This window comes from Actinia tenebrosa, unplaced genomic scaffold (assembly GCF_029948245.1).
Source record: "Actinia tenebrosa isolate PJP-AT-01 unplaced genomic scaffold, QUT_ActTen_1.0 PGA_scaffold11__36_contigs__length_13525064, whole genome shotgun sequence".
Classification (NCBI taxonomy): Eukaryota; Metazoa; Cnidaria; class Anthozoa; order Actiniaria; family Actiniidae; genus Actinia; species Actinia tenebrosa.
The window spans coordinates 5,619,700-5,646,905 of NW_028292571.1; the positions used below are offsets into that span (position 1 = coordinate 5,619,700).

A 27,206-nucleotide genomic window follows, 5' to 3' on the forward strand; every position below is an offset into this window, starting at 1 on the left:
GGAATACGTCCAAACTCTCGTTGTTTTTTTCGACGATCACTTCCGCCTTTGTTTACATGGGAATAGCCCTTCTCGGAAACGAAACGAACCCATGCAAAATGCTAAACCACATTTTACAAGTATTATATAGTGAACCAAGATATCGTTTTCTGTGTTTTACTTCTTCATTTTATATTTGGATACCAAACAAGATATTGTCAACATTGTCTGATCAGCCTTCAGCAAAATAAGTGGGTTTTTACCCCTTGGTTACCCCCCAAAGACGCAAAGTATTATGGGGATGTGAAAGTAGAGAATACCAAAACTAATAAGTCCTAACTAACAAATTTACTTTTAAAAGTATCGTGTTCTCCTCATGATTCAATTGCAGAGACGTCCAAGGCAAGGATTGACAACACTCCAGCGAGCATTATTCACTATGTTTTTCTTCAACTGGAACATTATGTGGATCGTGTGCAGGATGAGAAATGGAAGGGGATCATCGTGGTCATATACTGCTTCCTTTCCATGCAGTACCGTAGAAAGAAGCTCCCTTATACCTTGCCTACCAGTAAACAGCTTGTACACTTCTTGGTATAGCCAATAGACATGAAGGGATTGGTCTGGTGGCTTGACAGGGAACACCACCTCTTCATCTTGAACAATTTCAGGCTCCAATGCGGCTTGGATAGCTACAGCAAGTTTTGGATCACAATGGAAGGTAGTTATGGCTGAATGAAGGCGTGGGTTACACTCTAGGCAGTAGATGTTGTTGTTATTGTGGTCTTGGATAAAATCGAAACAGAGTCCACCTGAAATCTTCAACTTACTGCAGAATTCTGTGGTCCATTCTTCTATTTCCTTATGGTCTATTGCGTCGTAGTCTATTTGAACACTTGAACTTGGACAAACTTGAATAGCAAGTATTTTTCCGTTGCGGCAAATCACGTTTGAACAGTATTCACTGCCATTGATGTATTCACACACAAAGTAAGTCCGTCCAAGGGTGATTTGCGTCTCGTATTCCTTCACATACTCTTTGAAGGCATTCAAATCGTGAGGAATTTGTCTAAAATTTTTCCTATCTTCAGAATAATCTTCAACGGGCTTCAAAAAATAGTGATGGTTCTCAAACAAATTCTCATCTCGCAGCTTGTATAATTCGTCCACTCGAGAGATGACTCTGAAGTCTGGAATGGAAAGTCCAAGCCTCTGGCATTCACTGAGAAAACGCCTTTTATCGTTGAGCAGGAGCGCCATCTCTAGGCTACCAAATCCTAAGCATCTTATTCGAGGACAAACCTTTGCTAACTTCTGCTCGACCATATAGTTTGGAATAGCGGAGTAAGTTTTACTGACCGGGACAAACCAATCCACCTTCTCCTCGACTGCCACTTTCACTACTCCGTCGATGTACTTGTCCATGGTCTTGCCATTATGGTGTGGAACGTATCGGGTACGCGAGACATACTTAGACCAACTCGATGCAGAATATTTGTATTGATCTGATTCCACAAGAATTATCCGATGACCTGCTTTGGCCAGTGTTCGCATGACATGAAGAGACTTAGTTTGGACTCCGTCGGTCACGAGAACGGTTCTTCTAAACATTGGCTTGGCCGGGTCTCGCTCTTTAAGCATTCTAGATGTTCTGCCGAAGAGCCATGATATTAGGGTAATGATAAGCCACAAAGGGCTTGCACACAAGAAGATGACAAAATACAAGCAAGCTTTTGCTCTGTACCACATGCTCAGTTTCTCATAGAAAGCAATCAGTAAGAAATATCGAAAATATTATGAAAGTTTAGTGGAACCTACAAGGATGAACAATCTATGAACATGCGATGACGCGCGTTTGCGCCAAGTGTCTTTCTCATTTTTATTATTGCAGGGTAGAGTGCAAACAATATATCCGTGAAACTTTAGTAACACTAAAAAGCACAATTTCATGCAAATTCCATTGTTTTCTTTTGTTTAATTAGCACTATGTTGTACTATTTATTACTGTTTCACGGATTAACTGTTTGCACTCTATTGTTTACTGCTCCAAACTCATTCTCAAGTTTCCGGTTATTGTTTTATTGTCTTCATGGCTCAGGAACACTGCAACACCAAGAAATAACCATTTTGCCTCAGTTTACTCCCACGCCCCCAAAAAAATCCATTAGGCATTTTAGCCGTCTTCTTTTGTTCAGAACTCATTAGGAGGAAACTGGAATAAGAAAGAACATGCATCATTAAGCATTCCTCTGTACTACATACTAGTTTTCGATAATTCTGTTTTATTGTCGTCATGGCTCAGAAATCCTGCAACACCAAGAAATAGCCATTTTGGCTCAGTTTACTCCCACGCGCACCAAAAATCCACTGGGCATTTTACCCGTCTTTAAATTTGCTCAGAACTACTCATATTAGGAGAGGAAATTCGAATGAGAACGTTAATATTTTATAAAAGCACTATTATTAAAAGAAAACAATGGAATTCTGGTCTACTAAAGAGTATTAAGTTTAATATCTATCTATTTAAGGGGTTTAATGACTTCACTCGCTAAAACTTTCTACAACTTTCTTTTTTTTTTTTTTTTTTTTTCACTTTAGTTCACTAGTACTACTAGTAAAGTCGAGTACTGCTTTATCACGGATCATTTTAACTCAAATACCTCTTGAACGTCCTTTTGTTTTCTTTTGTTTAAGGGCTTTATCCTCTCATCGAGTGATCATGTTTTCACATTTATTAGGGTTAGTTAAGTGCTTTTAGAATTTAGAATTTGGGTACGTATGTTTGGGCTTTCGTGCAATTAATATTTCTAACCAAAATAAATAAACAAATAAATAAATTCATTCATTCATTCATTCATCCATTCATCCATCCATCCATTCATTCATTCATCCATCCATCCATTCATTCATTCATTCATTTATTTATTTATTTACTTATTTTAAATAAATAAATAAATAAATAAATAAAAAGGTAGATAGATAGATAGATAGATAGATAGATAGATAGATAGATAGATAGATAAATAAAGTGCATATATAGAAGCCCTAATTTTAACATTAATTTAAGGTGGCTCGACCCCCTCACGCTTGACCGCTACCTTCCACTTTTGGAACGCTAGTGCATAAACGTCTTTTATCCTATTGCAAATCTTTTTTGCACATAAGTCACATAAAGATTGAATTAATGTTTGATGCAGTTTTTAATGAGATCGGACGTCATAACACGTAATTATGATGAAATATTTGATTTCGTTTAGAAAATAATTTTAGCCTTGCAGAGCGTTCAACACTAGAATGCTTCGTACCACATAATTATATACTGGATGCCTCCATTTGTGGGGATTTTTGAAAAAATCTATCTAGCTAATAATGAGATATTTGAGATTATTTAAATATAGTGCATAATCTACTTCAAAACTAAACAATGGATTTCATACGGCCGAAATTAATATTTCAGAGCTATATATTCACAAAAGTCATTGCTCATTTAGTTTTACTCTGTATCTAGTTTTAAAAGGAACATTTTGAAGGTAGTCGACTTATGCGATTTTGTGAAAACGTATAGTGCAGAAGACGGGGTAAACATTTGATGCGCACTTTTCATCGCAGTTTTCTAGTCAATCTTACTAGATCTTCCATTATTCTAAAATTCGCTGATCATTTCTCTCAAAATTACGTCAGGATACAAATTTGAACTTAAACTAATATTACACGAAATTGCAAGACTATTGAATTCATTTAAAGCGATCTAAAGCGAACGAGAAATACAGAAAACATTGATCGTTTCCCAACGATTTGATGCTCTGGGAATTCTATCGTTTGCTAATGATCATAACACCAAATTCTTTCGCACCATGCACGGTCTCATCTCGCTTGGCTGCTTTTCATTATATTTTATTGTTCATGATAAATTGTCACACTGTATACGTTATTCGTTTTTGAGAGCAAATGGCGTGAGTAAATGAAGGACATTCATGGCGCAGCCATATTCTACCAAAGGTCAAGCAGAAAACATCTCATTACTTGTAAGGCCTTTTTTTGTAAGGCATTTTTTGGCCCAGACTCAATCAACAACTTACTAGTATACAGAAGTTTATTACATGAAATCATTTTATCATTTGCTTTGCAGGCCAATGGAAATACAATCTCAAGAGTAGGACACGTAAGCTTTTGTTTTAGTAGATACCGTTAATTAGAAACACCATAAATTTGGTGTCTATAATAACAAGAGTCCATTATAAGAGTGGGGAATATTCAATAAGTAAATTTTATATATTTTTTTCATTTATGGATGTTAATTCTTATTTTTCTTTTTCTTTGTAGCATGCTCGATTAGCAAACAACATCGCCCAAAGTGTGAGGCAGCAATTTGTGAGACCTCAACCTTTGGGTGATCTTATAGTACCTACAAGATCATCACAAAATAGGAGAAGAGGGAGAGGCAGGACACAAAACTCCTCTCCCTCTAGAAGAGAGCAGCACTATATCTTTGATGCGGTTGTGCTAAACCAAAATGTAAACTCCGTCCCAAGAGGGAATAGCAGACAAAGTCTTGCTTCTTCTGGGCTGTTGAAACAAATGGTTCTATATAGAACTTAAGGTGAATTTGATTAACCATATTAACTGGACGGTTGAATATTACTGACGTAAGGAGCATCGCGCGGTCGCGTTGTTGTTGGTATAGTTCAAACAGAGTCAAGTACGGAACGGCCGTTAAAGAAGTAACGCTCGTAGGCTATTCAAACCGTTTGACCTTTGGAATGAAAACGTCTGCACTATAACAGCGAACGAAGACAACGAAGGAACACGGACACAAGATAAGTAAACGAGTATATAACGTTAATTTAATTCAAATAATCGAAAGGGTAAAAAACCTATAGAAATCCAACCACATTCGGTGTCCTAGTGCCCTTGCCTTGAGTTGCCTGCGCAGGAGGCTATTACGTCACAATCAATCAAATCTATACTAGTTTCAGAAGCTGATTACACAGGTAATCCACAAAATCGGTTACGACATTCAGTTCACGGTAAGATCGTCTCCACGGTTGCCAGACTTATAATTGGTGTTAAAATTCGCAATGCGAAATGTGTTTGTTAGTTTGGTCATATAATAGGTCTTCGAGAAGGAAGGCTGCTTTATTTGTAAACGAAATGCAGCTCTCGGAACCGATCAGCCGTCCATGAGGGGGATGGACGGGTCATGGTCCCAGTCTCCATATTCTGCCACAACTCTGATTGACAAACCTAGGACGAAAAATACCCTCATGTAAAGCATTCCATGCCTTCTTAATTTCGAAAGAAGGACCAAGAACGCGATGGGAAGCTATTAGCATCGGCGCCCAAAGACACGCGAGGCTAGAAGGAGAAGTAAATATATTTTGAAGAACCCGCGCTTTTGATGGCGTTACACTGTTTCGATTAAATTTTTTACTGACAGATGCAATCAAAGAGGAAGATTAAGAACTATCCTAGAAACCGTCAATCAAACATAATTGGCTTTAAAACTCTTGTGCGGCTCCTCATGATTCAAGCATCTATGTACATACATTAAAATTTATTTTTTGCTTGAAAAATTATTTATTATCATAAACGCTGGGACCTCAATAAATTATTTAAAGATGACGTTTAATAGACTACGACGTTTTTGCTAGGAACCGCAAACCTCAAACTGCAGTTTGACGTCCGGCGTTTTCCGTCAAAATCCCCTTTCGGCATTTAGCAAGTGGCAAGATAATATTCTCTTGCAAAGCGCCATAACAAAGTTGTTGCTGGAAGAGCTGTCATATTGAATTTCATTGATGCTGAGTGTTTCTCCGTGTTTGCGGACGTGTTTCTGGGCCTGATCCCTAGCGGTTAGCTCTGTACACCTGACGCTAAAGGTCTCTTATATATATACACTGTACGTGTACTTCCAAGGTTCATGGTAGGTTTTTAGACGTTGGGCTCCCTATGTCATAAATTATTCATTTACTAATTTATGCAGTCTCGAAGGTACAGCGTCCATGGACTCTATTCGTGACGAACTGAATTATTTCCACCGCACAAACGACTCTTTTAATCGCGGACATCACTTCGTCTCCACTGTCGACGACGACAGAGAAGAAGTAGATGAAATTCGACAACATGTCCGTAGTGCAATGAAAGAAGCGAGGCGAAAGATGGCGAATTTACGTCGCGATGCCGAAGAAAAGTGAGTCCAGGAAAACAATTCTTAAAAAATATGTCAAATGTGTCAATATTTTAATAACCTATCAATATCATAGGACGCTTAAAGCTTTATAAAGCTATCTCGCTGTTGATAATCCTATTTTATAGTCAGTTTAGGGGAGTTTAATAGTTATAATTCAAGCATGTTTGAATTCGATTGTTGTTGTTTACTTTTTCAAGTTTTAGACTTGAGCTTTATTACATATTTTATACTAGTCGTTTAGTTTGGTTTTGGTCACTTAATTATCATTTATTGATATAAAATGATTTATTTCTTTTAACAAGTACATTTATTGCCGAAAGAGACATTCGAAATACGCGTTCGAAAGCTATAAGATTGAAAATTCTTTATTGTTGCAGATTGAATATGCGTTGCTATAGACTTTTTTGGGTCTAGTAAAAATTCACCAACGCAAAACAAAAACCATTTGAATTTTCAGCATATTCTTTGATATATTTCTTTAATATATGATATTTCCATCTTTATAGGACCGCTTCAACTTAACAATCGTAAACATTCCTTTTTTGTGTGAAAAATGATAAGCTTTAACTACTGTAATTTCTATTCATTTGCTTTTTTTCTTTTGACTTGACTTACAATGACATATTCTATTTCATTCAAATTGATTTTTCTGTCATTTTCATTGGTCGAGATAACTGCAAATAACTGCCTTTAAATAATCATCTGCTCAGGAGCATTACGGTGCAAAGTTCCCTTCTAGCAGAGTCTCTTTTCTCTTTCTCTCCCTTCTTTCAGGCGGGGAGGAAGGAGACTCTGCCGATGTAGAACATTTCCTTTGATACACCACCGTCCATGATCGTGGAAACTGGTTTTTAACTGATTACATGTAGTGCGCATGAGCAAATGTAACACACCATGGTTCAAAACATTGTTTGATGAGAGTTTAATCTCTAGTTCTGATTGGTTGGAACCACGTGCTTTATGAGAGTGCACAGAACGTGTGTGCCCTTTCAGTTGCTATCTAAAATAACGTTTATTGTAATTCGATATAAGAAATAGAAAAGAAATAAAAACTTGCTTGCTGTGCTGTGTGGAGTTATAAAGCACACGGGGATTGACAGATCATTTGAAAAGTGTTGAGAAGCACTCTGCTATGTGTCATGCTTCTCCTAACACTTCTCTCGTTTTCTGCCTATCCCCGCGTGCTTTATAACTGCACGCAGCATGACCACACATTTTCTATCTCTTTAACTTTGCACGCTTTTCCCCATGACTTGGTATGTTTGATAAAGAGAAAAAAAAGGAAATGGAAAAAATAAATTGAACGATAAAGAATATCATTGAACTTGGTTATCACAAAATATTGTGAACCGTTATTGTTTCACAAGCAAGCATTTGCCTCTGCCTTTAGCATTATAGCAAATAATTGCTCACTCTCCACAAACAAATCACTATATTTTGCTCAACCTTGATAGTAATGGACTACTTCGACAATAAGGCCATCTTGCAAGGGGGAAAAACAAAACAAAGATGATGCAAAAGATATATAGATATTTGTGTGTTTGTCTTTCTTTTATGGGTAAAGGTGATGGATGTGCCACCTTACTTCATCTTTTTTATATTCTCTTGTGGTAAGCTGTTAATATCAATCGACGTCATTACTGTAAGAATGCTTTATTTGGCCACTGGACAACCCTGGGGGGATGGAGGTATTATTGCATGTTTAGGGTAGGGATGAGCCGCTGATCTCACTGAATACTGACCCTGTTCCAGAGTAAAATCGCTGAAATTCTTACCCTGTTCCAGAGCAAGATCGCTGAAAATCATAACTTATTCTGGTATTGCCAAAATGGATACCCTGTTCCAGAGAGGAGAGAGCGTGATTTCATATACCCTGTCCCAGAGCGAGCGCGATTTTATATACCCTGTTCCAGAGTGGAATTGCTGAAAACCATACCCTGTTTGGCGGCACGTACCCGTATATATAGGGGAGTACCCCCCCCCCCCCCCCCCGGGTGGACAACACACAATGCATTAGGATTCAAGATGGCCACTGCATCGTCGAAGTAGTCTATTGCGTATGGTTTTGCAATTCGTAACTCGAAGCCAGATTTCATAATAATTTTCTAGGTGGTGAAGGTATTTCATTTAGAAATGGTTGAAGATTTCCACAGTTTTCTATTCAACTACAATTACAACTAAAAACAATACTTTTTTGAAGATTTACAATTGCTTTTACCTTGTATTTTATAGGGATAAACTTTTGACAGAAGAGCAGAGACTAAGGCAACAACTGGAAAGAGAATTATCAGAGAAATCAGAAGAGTTATTGAGAGAGAAATCTAGAAGTCTTATGAAGGATGGAAGAGGAAGCCAGGAACCAAGATATTCATCTCCCCTTCACTTCAGTCTTGATTACAGGGGAAGTTCTTTACTGAACAGTGGTGAATTAGAGGCTTCAAGGTCACTAAACTCCCAAGTAAGTATAACATCATTGCTTCATAGTTACATAACACTCAGAAAATGCTTAAATCAAAGTAGTTGAAAACCAAGCAAAGAAGGGAAGCATAGGTTGTGTGTGCTGCTAATAAGGCACCTCACAAATGTGACCAGGGTTCAAGTCCTGCCAGTCTTGCCATCTGTAGAGTGTGAGTAGTGTTGTGTTGAGTATGGGAGTAGAGTCTTTTGGTTGTCTTATTAGCTTTGAGAATTTTTTCTCGGGGCTCTCCAGTCTTTCCACCATCCACAAAAATCAACTTCTTAATTCTAATTTGATCTATCGTGTGCCTTAGCAATTGGGCTGCAAAACCTGTTAGGCATTACCCAGGAGTGATAAATGCATTAGATTAATCTTGTTCCCAAGAGAATAACATGTGACACGAAATAGAGAAACATTAAGCTCAAGCCAAGAAGATCTGTATTATTTTACAATGAGGACACTTGAATCGTGAACACTTTGCATTTTCGTTTCTTTAAGAAAATGTGAACTGTAAATCAGGACATTCCTAGAGCCAATCAATTAGAAATAAGATTTTTTTGATCACTAACCTTGGTGTATTTGAACTCAATGCTCCATTTTAGAAGGTTTGAAACAGTAGAAAGTTCAGGGATTAATCTGTCAGGAGTGAAAAAAACTCAAGATGTTCATGGTTTCGAATTTTCTCACTGTAAATTTCTTTGTTGTTTATCTTATGTTTGTTGACTATTAAAAACAGCTTACAGAAAAGCTAGCAAATGCAGAAGCTGAGATACAAGCAACAAAGATGACACGTGATGGCTTGTTGATGCAGGCCGAGTCAAGAATAGCATCTCAAGGAGCAGGTAAAAGTATTTAATAATGCAGACTTATACAAGTTTATATTATATACCAGTCTAAGTATATTAAACGCTAGTATATTTTGCAGCAATAATTAATGTGTGTGTAATAAAATATTGTCTTCTAACTTGAGAAGTCAAAATGTTCACCTCCAATTAAAGGTCCAGGGTTTGAATCCCAGTCGCCGCTTGTTAGCTTAATTGGTTTTAGTTCTCTTTCTGACAAGGCGTCCCCCCCCCCCCCCCCCCACCCTGCTTCAGTGTGTGGGTATATTGCCTTTTGATTTGTTTTTGGCAAAAATTCCAGGTCAGATTCTTGGAGTCAAGTTGGCCTCTTTCTTCTTTGAAGTATCTCAATAATTTTGGTATAAAATGTGCTAATTTAGGCATTTTTGCGAACTCTAGCACTAAATAAAACATGTTGGAAACCTTCTTCACCTTGAGACAGTATGTCATTTTTGATTTATTTTTCATGTTTACTCCATAGCACTTGTTGATAAAATCTACAGAGCACAAAAAGAGAGGGATGTTGCTGTTAATGCCAGACTAAGGCAAGCCAAGGAAGAGAAGGAGGACTTGCTGGCTACAATGCGTAGATTGGAGAAAGAGCAAGCTGGGTATGATGATAAGATTAGAGTACTAGTTGTTATCTAAATAAGAGCCCTTTTTCCCTTGCCCAGTATGAGGTTGAAAAAATGATAATCCCCCCACCCCTCCCCCAAGTTTCTATCCAGGAAATGCAAATGATGCACAGTTTAATGACAGTCCCTTTTAAGAAGTTCAAAATTGTGTTACCCACCCCCTGCTTTTACCCCTTTTTTCACACACACATTTATTTTATACAGGTTATTAATTCAATATTTTCTATATACAGCTATTTCAAAAAAGGTTGAATACTGAATACTGCATAGTGAATAGTGCATTCCAAGACCAAAGGGCATTGTGGGTCATAGTGACATTGTCTAAAGTAGGATTAATAATAATTATTTTTTCTATTTTTAGTGTATTCCATCTGAAGCAATATACTAACTACATGTAGGGTTCATTGCTGTATATTTACTTTTTATTTCAAATTAACGAGACCCACAATGCCCTTTGGTCTTCGAATGCACTATTCAGTATGCAGTATTCAGTATTCAACCATTTTTGAAATAGCTGTAAATATATTTAAAACACTCATTAATAATTCATAAGATTATGGTCCAATTGGCGCCACCATATACCCGATAAAGTCCTCTTCATTAGTATTCAAGTGATTTTATATAAAGACACATGTGTCTTTATATAAAGGCCACTCGAATACTATGAGGATGACTTCATCAGGGATGAAGTATGCATCCAAGTTTAGATGAAGACATAGAGCTTCATCAAGGTCATAGTCAACCCTATAAAGATCTTTGACTAACGTGCCTGTCTTTGCCTTGGCACGCAATATCCAACGTGTGGGAGCTTCTATTGAATCTGGTTGTGCATGCCCGTGACGTCAAATCTCTATCGAAGTATAAAAATTCATGTTCGTGACGTGTATGGTGGCTCCAATTGGTGCTTTTATACCTGATAAAACACTCCTACTCGTTTTTTAAACACTACATACATACACACTCGATTGCAGAAACGTTGTAATATACATTTATGCATATATCTAATTTATTCAGTATATTTTAATGATATGCAAAACAGAAAAATCGCTTTATTTATTGTTTGTTTCATTCAATGACTGTCAAATTATTTTTTAATGTCTATTAGATCGTACAGATTATAAATCAGTTGGTTTTAAGCGTTGAAAATGGTTATTTTGCATTGTGCATCTCATTAGATATTTGTATAAATGTATACTACAACGTTTCTGCAATCGAGTGTGCATAAACAAATACATATACATATACATATAATATATTCCCCTTTATGACTACTTTATGACCAGTCCCTTAATAAGTTATACAGTGGTTTTCAATCCACCTGTCATAAATGAACCACTAAACTGGTTTAGCATTAATACAGGTGGTAATCTCTATCTACATGTACCTTAAATAATCTGAATCTACTTTGTACTTGGTTGACAACTCCGAACAGTGAGATTCACAGAATTTGGTTCAACACAATATAATCTATTTGAATTCTTTCCAAATATGGAAAGGTAAATAAGTTGATAGGTACAAGAATTCGATATTTTTAAAAAGGTTTTTAAAATTCCTTTATCTTTTTTTTTTAAATGTCTTTTTTCCCAAATTTTAATGGAAATGAAACGCAAAAAAATAAGATGGAATTTTACTCGTTTCAACTGCAATGCAAAACAATGCTCTATTTTCGTTACTTTGTCTCACGCAAATGAAAGATTTTAGAGCTAAAAGACTAGTATATTTGATGGAGTACGAAGTATATCTTTCGTAGTTCTCTGCTGATTTAGCATATAATTTCTTGTATTTTTAAAATCAAATTTTACACTTTTCATGATTATTTTATACGAAGTGAAACCTGCAAAAGTAAGCCTGGTTTTACGATGCATGCTTTAACCTGTTTGTACCGTGTTGGACAACGCTTTAAAAGCAAAACGAAAAGCAAAAACAACAAGGTTTTGAAAACAAAAACATAAAAGCTACACTCAAAGAATCTTGAACTGTAAAGATAGAATGCCCCCTCTTTACTTGAGTTTCATTTTGTTTGCAGATTTGATTCGGGAGTGGATTCAGTGTACGATGATGAAGATGCCGATCAGGTTAGATTACGTACCGAATGTAGTTGTAATTGTAGTGGTTTGCATCATGCTTGGGAAATACTCTCTTTGAATGACTGGAAGGTGAGTGTTTGGTTAAAAAAGGATTTAAAAATGCCTGCACGATGACATTGTATCACAGTGGAAAATAAGATACACCTGCAGATCCATATACACGGTTGGAATTGGTAACGTAATATTTTCGAAAAAAGGTGACGAAGAATGAACAAAAATTAAACAAAACACAACAAAACAAAAAAAGAAAACGAAACAAAAACAAACAAACAAAAGCAAAAACAAAAACAACAAAAAACAACAACAAAAAACAAAACAAAAACAAAAACAAATGGAAGAATGAAAAAAACGAAGGAAGAAAAGAAACAGAAAGATCAGATCCCGATATGTGATCCCGATGTGTGTGGCCATGAGAGGATACTTGATAATTTTTTAAACACTTTTCCATAGTCAATCACAGGAAAAGGAAAACATGTCACTTTATAGACTTTCTCTATCACGTGTCCAAAACTACCCTTATATATTTTAAACCACCAACCATTTACCATTTTGTTCATAAATACAGACATACGTTCCCACATCCTCAATATTGTAAAATAAATCTCCTCTCCTCTCCTCTCCTCTCCTCTCCTTTCCTTTCCTTTATACTTTCTTCATTGTACAATCTTCTAATGATAGCCAGGTGTCCGTTGGCTGAAATTTAAAATAACTTCTTCGTTTTTTCCCCTTTTTTGTGCATAGTCAATAAAAGAATTGCTTAACAGACTGACGGTTTCCGAAAGCCCCCGTTCTATCGACAAGCAAGGTACAGTAATGGCGGATAAACTGAAATCAGCTCAAAAAACACACCAGCGAGCAATAGCAGAGGAGCTAAAAACAGTCCTAGAAGAACGAGACCAAGCTCTATCAAAAGTAAGCTGTGAATACCATGAGTAGAAATTGATGTTGTTGGGCTACCTGTGGCTTAAATAATACTTCTCTGCAGGTCAAAGCGCTGGAAGAAGAAGTGGAAAAATTACACAAGGAATTAAAAATGTTGAAAAATCAATTTAAACTGGCAGAAAAACACCGCATCAAGACAACCCAGGTGATTATAACAGACCCCTTGCATGTGACGTCAACACACCTCAATTTGGAGGACAAAACCAAAGATTCTCAAGACAATTGGAAACCTATTGTTATGTCCTCCAATTGTGCTGCATTCCGACGTGCTGCAAGTGGTCTATATACCTTAATTGAATAAAAGTATTTATCATATAATTATCCATAAAATACTTATATTTCTCCTTTTCGAAAAACTGATATTTTCACATGTGAAAATAACATGTTATTTTCACATGTGAAAATATCGTTGCCATGTGTATTTAAGCTATAGTTTATAAATAAAAACTTTTTATAATAATAAAAAGCTTGTTAAGTTGATTTTATGCATAAATATATAATAAACAGAATATTACATGGGCGTTTGGAGATTGGAAATTTATCTTCTCGTGTTGAAAATCTCTCACTCGTTCGCTGCGCTCACTTGTGAGAGATCTTTTCAACACTCGAAGATAAATTTCGTATCTCCGCGCGCCCATGTAATATCCTCTATATCATTGTCTTTAGATTTTACATTACTCTTTATTCTTATTTCGACACCATGGGGGAAGGTGGTGTTGAGTGGCGATTACTGGTGTATATTGAACTTCTCAGTTTTGCCCAAGATGTAGTAGTTAATAAGGTTAATAGGATTAAAAGGGTTTGTTTGTATTCATAGGCGCAACTGTTATCTTCTCAACACGAGCGAGACGCGTCTTTGCGGAAAACGAAACGTCTGGAGGAAGAACTTGAAACGATACGCGTCTATTACAGGTAACATACACATATTGGTTTATTAGATTGTCTCTTCTGCACCTTACCCCACCTTATTTTACCTCAGTCACCTGACCTAACCTTACAGCATCTAACCTTGCCTCACATCACCACTCCTTACCTCACTACCTCACCTCATCTCACTTCGCCCCGCTTAGCCTCGCCTCACCTCACATCACCACTCCTTACCTCACAACCTCACCTCATCTCACTTCGCCCCGCTTAGCCTCGCCTCGCCTCGCCTCGCCTCACCTCACCTCACCTCACCTCACCTCACCTCACCTCACCTCACCTCGCCTCACCTCTCCTCGCCTCACCTCACCTCACCTCACCTCACCTCACCTCACCTTTCCTTCCCTCATCTCACCTCGCCTCACCTCACTCCACCCCATTGCGTTGCCAGTGTGAAAAAATTAAAATAAGATGCGGTATATGTGCACAGCTTATCTGCATTCCTCTTGTGTTTTCCTCTTATGTTGACAAATTATCCCTTTGCCAGCCTTCTTTATGTATCCTATTTCCTATAGCCTTCACAGATCCTTGAGTCAGGAACAAAATCTCCGTGACCAGTTCAACAGTACAATGGACGGCTTTGAGAATCGTATGCGCATGCGTGAAGGGGAACTCGTTCTCGCTCAGCGCTCCTATGATGACCTGGTCAGCAAACTTCGCTCCGTTTCCTCCGAGAGAAGTACACTTGCTGAACAAGTGTATGAAATAAACAAGAAATACCAGAAGGAGAAAGAGAGAGCTGACAAGTAAGTGGTTGATCATCAGCATCATCTCATCAAACACTCATACTGAATCACTTTTAAAGATTGTCACACTCTGAGACACGATCGTAGGATCGTATCCCTGTAAAAATCCGATTTAAATTGTACGATTTTCCCTCACAACTGTCGCGCGCAACATGCTTACACCAAGATTCAGCTGCTGTTTATAGTCGTGATCAAATCGTACGGTCGATGTACACCAAACAATTTTTATCGTCAGGATGTTGCGTGCAACAGTTGTGACGAAAAATCGTGCCATGTAAATCAGCCTTAACAGAATCCTCTTTATTGATACCCGCCGGGTGGATTTTTATCACTTCGAATACGAAATTGGGTCAAATTTGGTCTGCAATTATTCCCATGTACATGTAGCTTAAGTGACAAAAGATAACATGGTCGAGCACGTTGTTGCTTGATATGAGAAAATATACCAGAGAAAATATACCAAAGAAAAGTCTTGTGACATTGCAATATGGCATAAAACAACTCGTAGAACCGTACACGCCTGAATTAACAAATCAAAAACAGCTACGAGTCGTGGTTTCCTACGCTCCTCTCGTGTTCTCTCAACATCCCGCCTGTTTTGATCAGAGTATCAAACACGGAAAACTGTTTTTGATCTGTTTTATAAAATAACAAACGCGCGAAAGATAGAAAAAAAGCAAAGTCTAAGTAAATTCTCCCTACGTGCAGTCTCATTCAAACTGACCAATGAGCGTGCACGATAGATTAAAAATGACGGTAGCGTGTTTTGATACTCTCATCAAACATGGTTTTCGACCAATCATAGCGCGCGTAGTATCCCAATTATTTTATAAAACAAATTAAAACACTCCAACCCTATGCTGGGAGAGTCGTGTTTCCTTGATTCTTGATTGATTCTGTAGATATTCAGGTTTCTGTAATCGTTTGTTGCAGACTTGAGAGGCTGGTTGGTGTGCTTAGGAAACGTATCAACGCAGGAGCAGGAGCAAGTGTAGAGACGATCAATTAAACAGTCTTGAGTAACGCGCCGAAAGATATTTGCGTTGCATCTATTAAGCAGCCTTGGACATGTTTCTGACGAATGTGGGGAACGTCTTGTAACTCGTTCCCCTTCCATCGCCTTCTTCCTTCCGGCTCTATCCATCAATCCCACCCTCCCACACCCACAACTCCTCCCCCTCCCCCTCCCTCCTCACCCATTACTTTTCCTTCCATATATTTTGTATAATTATTTTGTCAATAATTATACTGAGCTACGTGCGTGAAGCGCAAATACATGCCTCTAACTTTGGAATGGAAATGATCAAATGATGACAGCTATTCAGTCATAATATAACCCTCAAATAAAGCTCACGACTGTCGAGCGCAACAAGCTTACGTCACGATTTGCTTCGTGTACATCGACCAGACAACATTCTTACGACTGTAAATGGCAGCCGTAAAACTTGGCGTGAGCATGTTGTGCATTACAGTTGTGAGGAAAAATCGTACCGTGTAAATCGGATATAGTTTTCTATATACTGCTATGCGTTTTCAATAGAGCGTTTTCACGTGACGTCAAAGCGGCCATTATGGGGTACCAAAACAATACATTTTCTATCCTCCGGGAATTGAACTCTATTTTTATGCAAATACTATGCAGAAAGTTTCTATTGTTTATGGCTGTCTTCTCACGTGAGTGCAAACGCTCTATATCATCTCAGTCTGCCAAAAGAATTCTAGCCAATCAGCTCACATAATATAGGTGTATTATTATCCATATTCTATATCTACTCAATTGTATCAATTAATATATATTTGTGATTATGAAAGATATGTCTATAGATATTGTCACATGAGTGAATTCCAATAATTTAATATTAGCTAATAATATATTCTCACATCTGCCTCGTAGAATTTGTTGACTAAAGCTTCACTTTTAAATTTTGTATAAAGCGATCAAATCAATTGTAACGATGTAATTGTAACGCGTTGTTCATTGGTACAACCAGGGAGAAAATTTACAAATCCCTCATTTATTTACATGGTCTGTCCTCTTGTTGATCATGGATGACGTCTTGGAATGTTCAAAACTCAAGAGGAACAACGAGCGCAGTGAGTGGTTTCACTCTGAAGTTTTGAACATCTTAAGACGTCAACTAAGTACTGTTTAGTAAACGAGCAGGAGTGTTTTATCGGTTATGAAACACGAGGCGTAGCCAAGTGGTTTTAGACCCGATAAAACACGATCTGCGAGTTTATTGAACGGCTTAAAAAACTCGTGATGCATGTTTTCATATTCTACAGAATTCTTTACGAAATGAACCAAGTTTGATAGAGAAAATCCAAGTTAAAGTTTATGCAAATGAAGACGAATCTTTATCAGATATAAAACCTCCTTCATGGTCATGATTTCTATTGTGTTTCCTTCATGAATTATTAATGAGGTTTTTAAGTAATATTTCAAAGCCGATAATGAGGACTGGAACTAATTGCGCGGACTTGAAATCCCGTCCAGTCCAATATTGGAGGCTTTGAAATGACTTCTCATGCTCATTAATTATTCGACTTGGAGTAACTGGAAAAAAATTAATTCAGTCCTAGGACTGAATTAATTATGTTCCAGTTACTCCAGACTGAATGCATTCCTTTCACAGCACTTTACCAGGTTTCAAGCAACATCATGTGACCCAAAAAAAGCCCATTGATTGGCTGGTTTATTCATGAATTATTAATGAGTATGAGAAGATCACTGAACAAGAGTACAGTCAATGGAAATCTACTAACGTTTTTTTTACAATAACAAAATAAATATTTAAAAAAAACAAGGAAAAAATTTGAAAAAAAAAATTTTCAGCGAGCACTGGCTCACTATTTTTTTGTCCTTTTATTGATCATAGGCTGTTAGCCAATCAGTGAGCGAGAAATTTGTATGTTATTGTATGATTACTGGGGGAGTTGATTTTGATTTATAGGTGGAAGTAATGTGCTTAGCAATGAAAACTGGTTATCTGCCAACAATTTAAACAATAGTTTTTGAAATTTTAATTTATTGGATCGACCAATAGATTTCAAATATTCTATAAAAAAACTTGTTGGTTCTACGACATCAAAAAGTCCATTGGATTTATTGAAATTAACTAGCAACATCTCTTGAAACTGATTAGAACAACAAGATTTGCCAAAGAGAATTTCGTTTACCAACGCTGGCCAAAAGCAGCGCTAACGATCAATAATCGCAAAACGTTTAACTCTTTAATTTGAAATAAGAGACCACGGACCGATAAGACAGCAGCCGCCTTTGTCGGCGTTCAACTAATCGCTAAGTCACTAAATCAAATCAAATATATTTTACGATCACAAAAAGATCCAACTGAACTGTCGTTTCGGTATCCAAAACCTTTTGTTTACTAAGATAAAGAACTCAATTTAATAACTTTGACTGACCTTCCTGTAGGTTTATGTGACGTGTTTGTTTGTCGTAGTGATAACAGTGTGGAAATGTTGGTGATATTAGATTTTTTTTAATCATTAGTCGTAAACTTATGTAAAGTTAAAAATATACTGCCGGCGTAATGTTGGCAGAGTATATTATTTTATCTGATATAGTTGTGGTGATGCAAAATTACCAGAGGGTGTTATTGAAAAACTTCATCGTTCTACCAATATATTGAAATGGATTAATCTTAAGCTTCTCTTGTCTTGTCTTGTCTTGTCTTGTCTTGTCTTGTCTTGTCTTGTCTTGTCTTGTCTTGCCTTGTCTTGCCTTGCCTTGCCTTGCCTTGCCTTGCCTTGCCTTGCCTTGCCTTGCCTTGCCTTGCCTTGCCTTGCCTTGCCTTGCCTTGCCTTGCCTTGCCTTGCCTTGCCTTGCCTTGCCTTGCCTTGCCTTGCCTTGCCTTGCCTTGCCTTGCCTTGCCTTGCCTTGCCTTGCCTTGCCTTGCCTTGCCTTGCCTTGCCTTGCCTTGCCTTGCCTTGCCTTGCCTTGCCTTGCCTTGCCTTGCCTTGCCTTGCCTTGCCTTGCCTTGCCTTGCCTTGCCTTGCCTTGCCTTGCTTGCCTTGCCTTGCCTTGCCTTGCCTTGCTTGCCTTGCCTTGCCTCTTGCCTTGCCTTGCCTTGCCTTGCCTTGCCTTGCCTTGCCTGCCTTGCCTTGCCTTGCCTTGCCTTGCCTTGCCTTGCCTTGCCTTGCCTTGCCTTGCCTTGCCTTGCCTTGCCTTGCCTTGCCTTGCCTTGCCTTGCCTTGCCTTGCCTTGCCTTGCCTTGCCTTGCCTTGCCTTGCCTTGCCTTGCCTTGCCTTGCCTTGCCTTGCCTTGCCTTGCCTTGCCTTGCCTTGCCTTGCCTTGCCTGCCTTGCCTTGCCTTGCCTTGCCTTGCCTTGCCTTGCCTTGCCTTGCCTTGCCTTGCCTTGCCTTGCCTTGCCTTGCCTTGCCTTGCCTTGCCTTGCCTTGCCTTGCCTTGCCTTGCCTTGCCTTGCCTTGCCTTGCCTTGCCTTGCCTTGCCTTGCCTTGCCTTGCCTTGCCTTGCCTTGCCTTGCCTTGCCTTGCCTTGCCTTGCCTTGCCTTGTCTTGTCTTGTCTTGTCTTGTCTTGTTTTCTCTTGTCTTGTCTTGTCTTCTCTTCTCTTCTCTTCTCTTCTCTTCTCTTCTCTTCTCTTTTGTTCGATATATTATTAATATCTTCATTTCATTTTATTTCATTGTCTCTTTTAATTTTATTATATTGTTGTTATCGGAAACTAGGGAAATGTTTCAAACACAGCAAAAAATTGGACAGGTGTTAATTATATACTAGCCATAAATTAGCTTTAAAACTAACAAAAATATATTTTATAAGGAACCAATTATTTCAAAACTACAAAGCTCGATTCTACGTACTGAAATTATTATCTTAGTATATTTGACAAAAAACTCCAAGCCATTCTATAGCTTTTTATCATACTAAATAAGACCCTATTCTTCATTTCTCATAATGTTCTTGTCTAGTCTTTCAATAATGGAAAGAATTTTCAATTCGATTCCTCATAGAATAAAAATAAAATAAATAAGTAGTAATCCAAAGGCGTATAGACTCCTAGAAAATACAATGAATCCAATCAGGTATTCCAATGCTTTCTATAAAAAAATAAAAACTGGAGAGAAAAAAAAAAAGCCAAAGAGACTTTAGTAGCGCTGTGCTTTTGTTATCTTGAACTTGGCCACACATGCACGTAACGTATAATGACGAGAACTCTCTCTTTCTTTTTCTTTTCTTTTCTTTTTCTTTTTCTTTTTTCTTTTTTTTTTTTCTTCTTCTTCTGCCAATTTTCTACATTTGAAAGTTCTATTGCCATAGGAATATACAACGAACAAGATATATACCAAACAGCCTGATTATTTTTCAAAGCTTTTTAACTTTTTCCCTAACGAGAGTTAATTGGTTGATTAGGGTTTCTCAGTTTTTGAGAATTCTTAATGTAACACGTTGACGCAGCTGTGTGAAGCTTTAGATTATTATGTTTTGTGATGTAGCGTCGAAAGCTACCCATTAATAGATGGTATCATTTCGAGTTCAAGGCTTGTGAACGGCGAAAATTGTAAACAAATACAATTGAAACTAGATGGTACCGGAGCAGGACATCGAAGGAAGTGTATATACAGTCCTTTTAATGACGTTGAGAGAATTTAGACACTCGATTTTATTTATATATCGTACTCTATTCATTACACCTGTCGTTGTTCGAATTTCTCATTTCCATCATGCCATGGTCTTGTATTTATTTCTTCGTGGCATTATCGTGTATAAGAAATGATTCGAATACGAAGCGTATGTTTAGCATTGCTGCAGCGAGCCAAGGAGGATCATCTGGTACCATTCAACAGCAACGTCAAGTCACCATTGCAATTGTCACATCTGATAACCTGACAGAAGTACAAACAATTGCTACTGAAGCACTAGAAGAACTCAAGAAGATTATAAATACCACTCAAATCAGTACGCAGTTTTATTACTTGGAAAAAGTGAATGCTAACCTTGAGAATTCTCTGGTCAAGTTTTGCAAGGATGTTATTAGTAAGAATGTAACGGCTGTAATCATGACAGACAAGTTGAAGAAAGAACAGTTTCATTTCATACCTTGGATTGCATCTTATTTAGGTATTCCTGTAACATTGTTGAGGGATACACGAGAATTCTTATCAAATCGGCAGGTATGTTGTTCATGATTTTTTAAGTACGATCGATTCAAAATGTTCATCACTTTGCTTCAAACTTAAGACAACACATATTTTTCTTGGGTTCGATTCCCGTTCATCAAATTTAAGTATTACTTTTTGGACCTTCACTTAACAACTGCTCATTAGTTTGAATTCTTTTCATCATCTATTTCATGCATACACGTTTACGGAAATATTTACACAGACCTTTACTCACTTTTCCGTTTATTTCTGTTTGTTGGCCTATTTTCTGGCATTTTAACTATACGATGGAAAGCGAGCGCTGAGCCGTAGAGACATTTTTGATTGCTTTTCAATTATTTCGCTCAATCATGCACCTACTCTATCCTTAGCACTACTGCGGTTTTCCATATTCTTTGAACTCAGACCTTTCAACGGCTTGTTGTGAAATGGGATTTTCACTGCCGCTAGTCAAAGACATAAAAGGTACTGACTGATTATTTTTGATTGAATTGGCGGCAGCGAAAAACGTAAACCACATTTCAGCGTGCAGGTCGAGTTCGCAGAAAATGGAAAACCGCAGTAATCGCAATTCAAAATAGCATAAACTTTGGGCCAACAATGCAACGGCCTATTATTTAGTATACAAAAGCTGAGAAAGTATTAGAATAAATATGTTCCTGAGATGAAATTTTAGGCTTAGGTTCGAGAAAATTCATTTATATTTAAGTTGAGGCCAATTTTTTCATTATCACCACAAAGGCAAGCTAGCACCAATAATAGATATATATACTTTTTCTTTGGCATTTTTTGTACAACTCAATATTACACATTCAGCTATTTTACACCTTATATTATCGTTTAAGTCATTAGATTTTTTAAATTATAAATTTAAATGGAAAGAATGATATTATCGTTTTATTATAATTTTCGCAGCTCGTTTTAAATTTGAAGAAGTCTTATTTCTTGAAAAATAAAATTGGAAAACTTTTGAAAATGTTGGCTCAAACTCGGTAACTTAATTACAAAGATAGTTTTTTCTTGATTATAACAACAACAAAAAAACAACAACACGACCTTCAAGCAATGGTAATTGGTAATTGGTAATTGGTTCTATTTGTGCACTTTTATTGTTATGTTTTAGGCTATACTGTGCTGTTGCTTTTGATTTGCTTCACTTTGCTAATTCAATAACATTTGAAAAATTAAAAACTTGATTTACCTATAACCTGCGTGTGGATCAAGCCTCATGTACTTGTTTAACCCCTTGTAATCTCGTGTTACCCCTTGCCCCGTGTGTAACCTCATGTTAACCAATGACCTTTATGCAACCTTATGTCACCCCTTACCCCGTGCGTAACTTCATGTTAACCCCTGACCTTTATGTAACCTCATGCCAACCCCTCTCCTTTATGTAACCTAATGTCACCCCTTGCCCCGTGTGTAACCTGTTGTCAACTATGTGACCTTTATGTATCCCAATGTCACCCCTTGTCCCGTGTGTGACCTGGTGTCACCCGTGTGACCTTTATGTAACTTCCTATCACCCCTTGCCCCGTGAATAACCTCATTTTAACCCCTGACCTTTATGTAACCTCATGGCAACCCCTGCCTTTATGTTACATTATGTCAACCCCTTGCCCCGTGTGTAACCTAATGTCACCCCTTGCCCCGTGTGTAACCTGGTGTCACCCGTGTGACCTTTATGTAACCTCATGTCACCTCTTGTCCCGCGTGTAGCCTTGTGTCATCCCTTGCCACGTGTGTAACCTGGTGTCACCCCTTGCCCCGTGTGTAGCCCGGTGTCATCCCTTGCCACGCGCGTAACCTGGTGTCATTCCTTGCCACGTGTGTAACCTGGTGTCACCCGTGTGACCTTTATGTAACCTCATGTCACCTCTTGTCCCGCGTGTAGCCTTGTGTCATCCCTTGCCACGTGTGTAACCTGGTGTCATCCCTTGCCCCGTGTGTAACGTGGTGTCATCCCTTGCCCTGTACTTTGTATTTTTATTACTAGTGTCTGGATGTGTCTTTCTCATTTCGAGTAAATATAATTTTCTTGTCGTTATATAGAACGAGGAATACAAAATGGTATACAGTTTAAAGCCAGATATCTTACAACAAACCAATGTAGTTAATGGTATCCTATCATTCTTTCGATGGACGCACGTAATGGTCATAGGTGATAAAACAAAACCGCAGCTGGTTTCTGAGTTTGTTAAAAGCCTTGAAGTATTAAACCCAATATTGACGACAGTACTTCACATCATCGACACATCGAATAGTCAAGACGTCGCCGAGAAACTTGCTCAAGTCAAGAAGACTGATACGTCTGCTATTGTATTAATCTGTGAAGCGTCCCAAGCACGCAAGGTGCTTACCGAGGCAGAGGATTTGGGGCTTTTTAACGGCGATCGCGCTTGGATCATTAGTGAAACGATTGCGGAGGTTTTATCCGGGATAACGAGAATACCAACGGGACTATTAGGAATACGATTGCACAGGTCATGTTACTCCACCGTATATAAGTCATTACGTGACTTGGTGTATGACGCCTTGATGGTGTACGTCTATGCACAAAAAACATTCAATAACACGGAAGGAAGTATATCATCAAGGAATCACGCGAGTTGCTATGGTGATATAAGGAATATGGATAGTAAAAAGAATACGGCTTTCTTCAGGTGAGGCGTTTTATTTAGCATTAAGAACTAGGCCATATGTGCTAGTGAATATAGTCAATGCATTCTTTGGGAGGTCCATCTTGCTAACTGGGCCTAAGATTCAATATATTTCTCCCAGTTAAGGTTCATTTGACGAATTCGTAACAAGTGCAGGCATTTATGAAAGGAATTCCCCAGCTTATGACTCTTTAAAACCCTTGTTCAAACATCCTCTAAGTGCAAATACTATCTTTTCTTCCAGACACATCCTGGCCATGAAAATAACAGGAAAAACAGGTCACATCCAGTTTGACAGCTTTGGTAACAGGATTAATCCAGAGTATGACATCGTTAATCTTCAAGCAAAGTCGAACGGTGACAAAGAATGGATAAGGATTGGACACTGGAGCAATCACGAATTGGTATGTAATAAAGTGCCAATCCAATGGCCAGGCAACAAAGTGGAACCTCCAACTAATATCCTACACACTAGGGTTCTACGTGTTGCAACAGCCATCACGGAACCCTTTGCCTTCTTCGGCGCTTTAAAAGAGCCTGATAACAAAGAAGGTACATTCGTCTGCGCCTCTGGATTTCCGTGTAAAGTCTACCAGTTAACTTCAATTGGTTCTTACACAATTGAGCAGAAATGCTGCAAAGGTTTTGTCATCGATTTACTCGGCATGCTACAAAATGACCTCGGCTTCAAAGCTGACCTCCACGTTGTCAAAGACGGTAAATACGGGGCATTAGATAAAGGCAAGTGGAATGGACTGATAGGAGAACTCGTACGAGGGGAAGTCGACCTAGCAATTGCAGACCTCACGATCACAAATTTAAGGAGCCAAGCAGTTGACTTCACTCAGCCATTTCTTCACAGTGGGATGAATATTCTGGTTGCAGTACGCATTAACCGTACGGGCTGGCTTCTTAGGTTTCTAGAGCCTTTTACCATTGAACTTTGGGTGTTGATAGTAGTTACCATCAATATAATCGTCATTCTCTTGTGGCTTATCGATAGAAAAAGTCCCTGTGGACATTATAGGAAAGGAAAAGACTACAAAGAAAGAAAGAAATTCCACTTGATTGCTAGCTTGTGGTTCAGCTGGGGTACTGTGTTCCACATCGATGAATGTGAAGCCAGGCCCAGATGTTACAGCAGTCGATTGATTACTGTAGTGTTTGCCTTCGCTATGCTGGTGTTAACGAACACCTACACTGCTAATCTAGCTGCTGTTCTTGTGTCTGAGGGAGAGGTGCTTCCTCTATCAGGAATACAGGATCCTAAGGTAAGGCATTTCGCCTAAAATAATGCCATCTGTGTTGATAAAAAATAAACAGTTTACAGTCCTTCAAACCAATGACACTGCACGAGGACTTACATTTGTATCCAATGTAAATTCTAGGGCACGCCACCGTCACAATTAAGGCACGGCGATTTTTTCATTCATAAAAAATCTCAATGTTCTGTTCGTTATTGCAATATGACCCATCTATTTTGTATTCCCCTTTTAGTTTTTTTAAACTAACATTTATTTCACTACAACCAGCTTCAAAATCCACCCAAAGGATTTACAGTGGGGACAGTTGCAGATACAAGTCTGGAGAAGACGTTTAAAGGAAGCAAAAGTGCTGTGTATTCTCAAATCTGGAGAAACATAAAAGGAAATAGTGTTAAAACATTTGCCGAAGGAGTGCGGAAAGTAATCGAAGGGTAAGATTAACGTATATGTAACGAAGTATAGAAATAGTTCTCGCAGAATCAATGACTTTTATAGAAAGCCTCGGGGATTTTTACACGGAGAAACTTAAAATATCGATTAGAAAAACAATCGAGTCATTCTGATATGAAAAATCCGGCCGACCATATTCTGCCGTTCGGGGAAATAGTTCGTATTCCTACTTGATTCGTTTTCCTAGCTGTCCAGCGTACCATTTACCGGATGCCAAAATTGCCCGCCCGCTCATTTGGGTTAGAAGACGCGCGTGTAAGGTGCGATACACCGGAAGAAAATTGTCTTGCTCTTTTCGGATGGTAGACGCGTTAGTACCATTTTGAATCATTGCGAATAGAAACTCGCTTACTATTGGTAAATGTATTTCTGACAAATGGAATTGTAGTAAACAAGTAAGTATTGCTAATCTAAAATTTTTCTTTTTCTTTTTCATTGCAAAGCGAACTAACAGCATTTATCGGAGACGAACCAACTCTAATGTATCACATTGGAAGACAAAAATCCTGTGACCTCAAACTTGCAGGAAAGCCATTCTTTCATTCGGGGTTTGGCCTAGCTTTACCCAAAAACTCAACGCTCACTAAAAGATTCTCTAAAGTTTTGATTCAGTATGAACAACTAGACACCTCACGCAAGCTATCAAATAGATGGTTACGGGGGTCCTGTGGTGCAAAAGAAGATGGTAAAGCCATATTTAAAAGAATGGCTATAGATGATGTAGGAGGAGGCTACGCCATAGTGCTTGTTGGTGTGGTCGTTTCGATTCTTGTCTTGGCCATTGAGTTTTATGTGGATAGATTTGGGTTCCCTTTATCTCATATTTGGACAAACAAGCCTCATCGATCCTGGCCTTCTACAAGAGAACTTTACCGGAAGGGATCGGGGAACCAATCAGAAGCATTCTCCTTAGCGCCCTTAGAGTTGAGTCTAAGTGAACGTAGGGTTGCACCGAGCATGCGTGACCCCTGGAATTCTTTTGTCATCTATAATCCCCAAGATATCACAAACAGAAGACTCGAGCTTCAGGATTTTGATAACTTCTTCGATAGCGTTTCTCGTCATTCTTTAAATAATTCTCATACTCATACAAACATCGGTTTTGACGACGACTGCGAGGAAAAGTTGGAAGAGCAGGACTCTGGACCAAGTCCTTTATGAAAAACAGGAAAACATGCTCAGTTGAACGTTCACTTATATGTGAACCAGATTTCTTTGTGTGTGGAATATAGTACCTAAGATAAAGACAATAATAAAACACACAAGTCTTCACTGATTTTATACTCCGCGATCTCAACATTGGAGAAAATTGGAAAACCATTCGTACTTCGGTGTTAGTAGACCGGTCCGTAATACACGATCCTTCTCTTAACCGTTTTTGAAAGTCTAAAATGAAAAGCCAAAAGTAACATATATGGCAAGATGTCAAAAATAAATTTTAATTTTAATGGTCTTTGGTTAAACAAAGTTGTGCATTCCTTACTTTACCGTTAGCATTTGTAGTATCGCGATTCTCCTACAAGCTTGATCGAGAGAGAGCCGTCAATATAATGCGGTATTGTCTGTCATCTCAGAATTACCGCGCGCGATTGGCTCATAGCGTTTGATTGACGGCGAAAATAGCACTTTATTGGTATCGACGTCTGCTTTCTGAATGCAATGGTTCTCTGAAAGAATAAAAGTTTCTTCCCTTTTACAACTTTTATCACACAAATTATTTCCTGACCATGTGGTACAAGGCTAAGGGAAATATACTAACTGATATATTAACTTTGAGCGATGGTCTGCGCTGGCAAACTATCTGGGTAAGTGTATATTGAATTCTTAACGAGAAAATACTCAGTCCCCCACAATTCCAATCGGACTCAGATTTCAGGTTTTAG

The 27,206-nt window shown here is 38.2% G+C and overlaps 3 protein-coding genes across 4 annotated transcripts; 2 read left to right on the plus strand and 1 right to left on the minus strand.

Moving 5' to 3' along the window:
- Positions 1–360: 360 nt before the first annotated feature.
- On the minus strand, positions 361–1,728 carry LOC148912393 (uncharacterized). The gene has a single exon (XM_089027612.1). The coding sequence runs from the start codon at positions 1,726–1,728 to the stop codon at positions 361–363; it is 1,368 nt and encodes a 455-aa protein (XP_088883738.1).
- Positions 1,729–5,942: 4,214 nt separating this feature from the next.
- On the plus strand, positions 5,943–16,759 carry LOC116297493 (mirror-image polydactyly gene 1 protein). Of its 2 annotated transcripts, none has more exons than XM_031705722.2 (10): positions 5,943–6,169; positions 8,402–8,627; positions 9,364–9,469; positions 9,951–10,080; positions 12,131–12,179; positions 12,933–13,103; positions 13,177–13,278; positions 13,951–14,045; positions 14,573–14,803; positions 15,737–16,759. In XM_031705722.2, exons 1-10 carry the CDS (start codon positions 5,982–5,984, stop codon positions 15,810–15,812), a joined length of 1,374 nt encoding a protein of 457 aa, XP_031561582.2. In that variant the 5' UTR covers positions 5,943–5,981; the 3' UTR covers positions 15,813–16,759. The 2 variants fall into 2 exon arrangements, with proteins under 2 accessions (XP_031561582.2, XP_031561581.2); XM_031705721.2 differs by having other exon boundaries at positions 5,944–6,169; positions 12,131–12,260.
- A 3,751-nt stretch (positions 16,760–20,510) lies between these two features.
- Positions 20,511–26,484, plus strand: LOC148912394 (glutamate receptor ionotropic, NMDA 1-like). Its single transcript, XM_089027616.1, has 5 exons — positions 20,511–20,960; positions 23,001–23,611; positions 23,853–24,879; positions 25,141–25,304; positions 25,767–26,484. The coding sequence occupies exons 1-5, from the start codon at positions 20,511–20,513 to the stop codon at positions 26,482–26,484; spliced, it is 2,970 nt and encodes a 989-aa protein (XP_088883742.1).
- The last annotated feature ends 722 nt before the right edge of the window (positions 26,485–27,206 follow it).

Bases quoted from the DNA above. Each gene is read 5' to 3' on its own strand.
- LOC148912393 (XM_089027612.1), bottom strand. From the start codon at position 1,728: ATGTGGTACAGAGCAAAAGCTTGCTTGTATTTTGTCATCTTCTTGTGT.
- LOC116297493 (XM_031705721.2), top strand. From the start codon at position 5,982: ATGGACTCTATTCGTGACGAACTGAATTATTTCCACCGCACAAACGAC. The intron at 13,104-13,176 runs GTAAGCTGTGAA...ACTTCTCTGCAG, and splicing joins GAGACCAAGCTCTATCAAAA to GTCAAAGCGCTGGAAGAAGA. The intron at 13,279-13,950 runs GTGATTATAACA...TTGTATTCATAG, and splicing joins ACCGCATCAAGACAACCCAG to GCGCAACTGTTATCTTCTCA.
- LOC148912394 (XM_089027616.1), top strand. From the start codon at position 20,511: ATGCCATGGTCTTGTATTTATTTCTTCGTGGCATTATCGTGTATAAGA. The intron at 20,961-23,000 runs GTATGTTGTTCA...GTCGTTATATAG, and splicing joins AATTCTTATCAAATCGGCAG to AACGAGGAATACAAAATGGT. The intron at 25,305-25,766 runs GTAAGATTAACG...TTCATTGCAAAG, and splicing joins GTGCGGAAAGTAATCGAAGG to CGAACTAACAGCATTTATCG.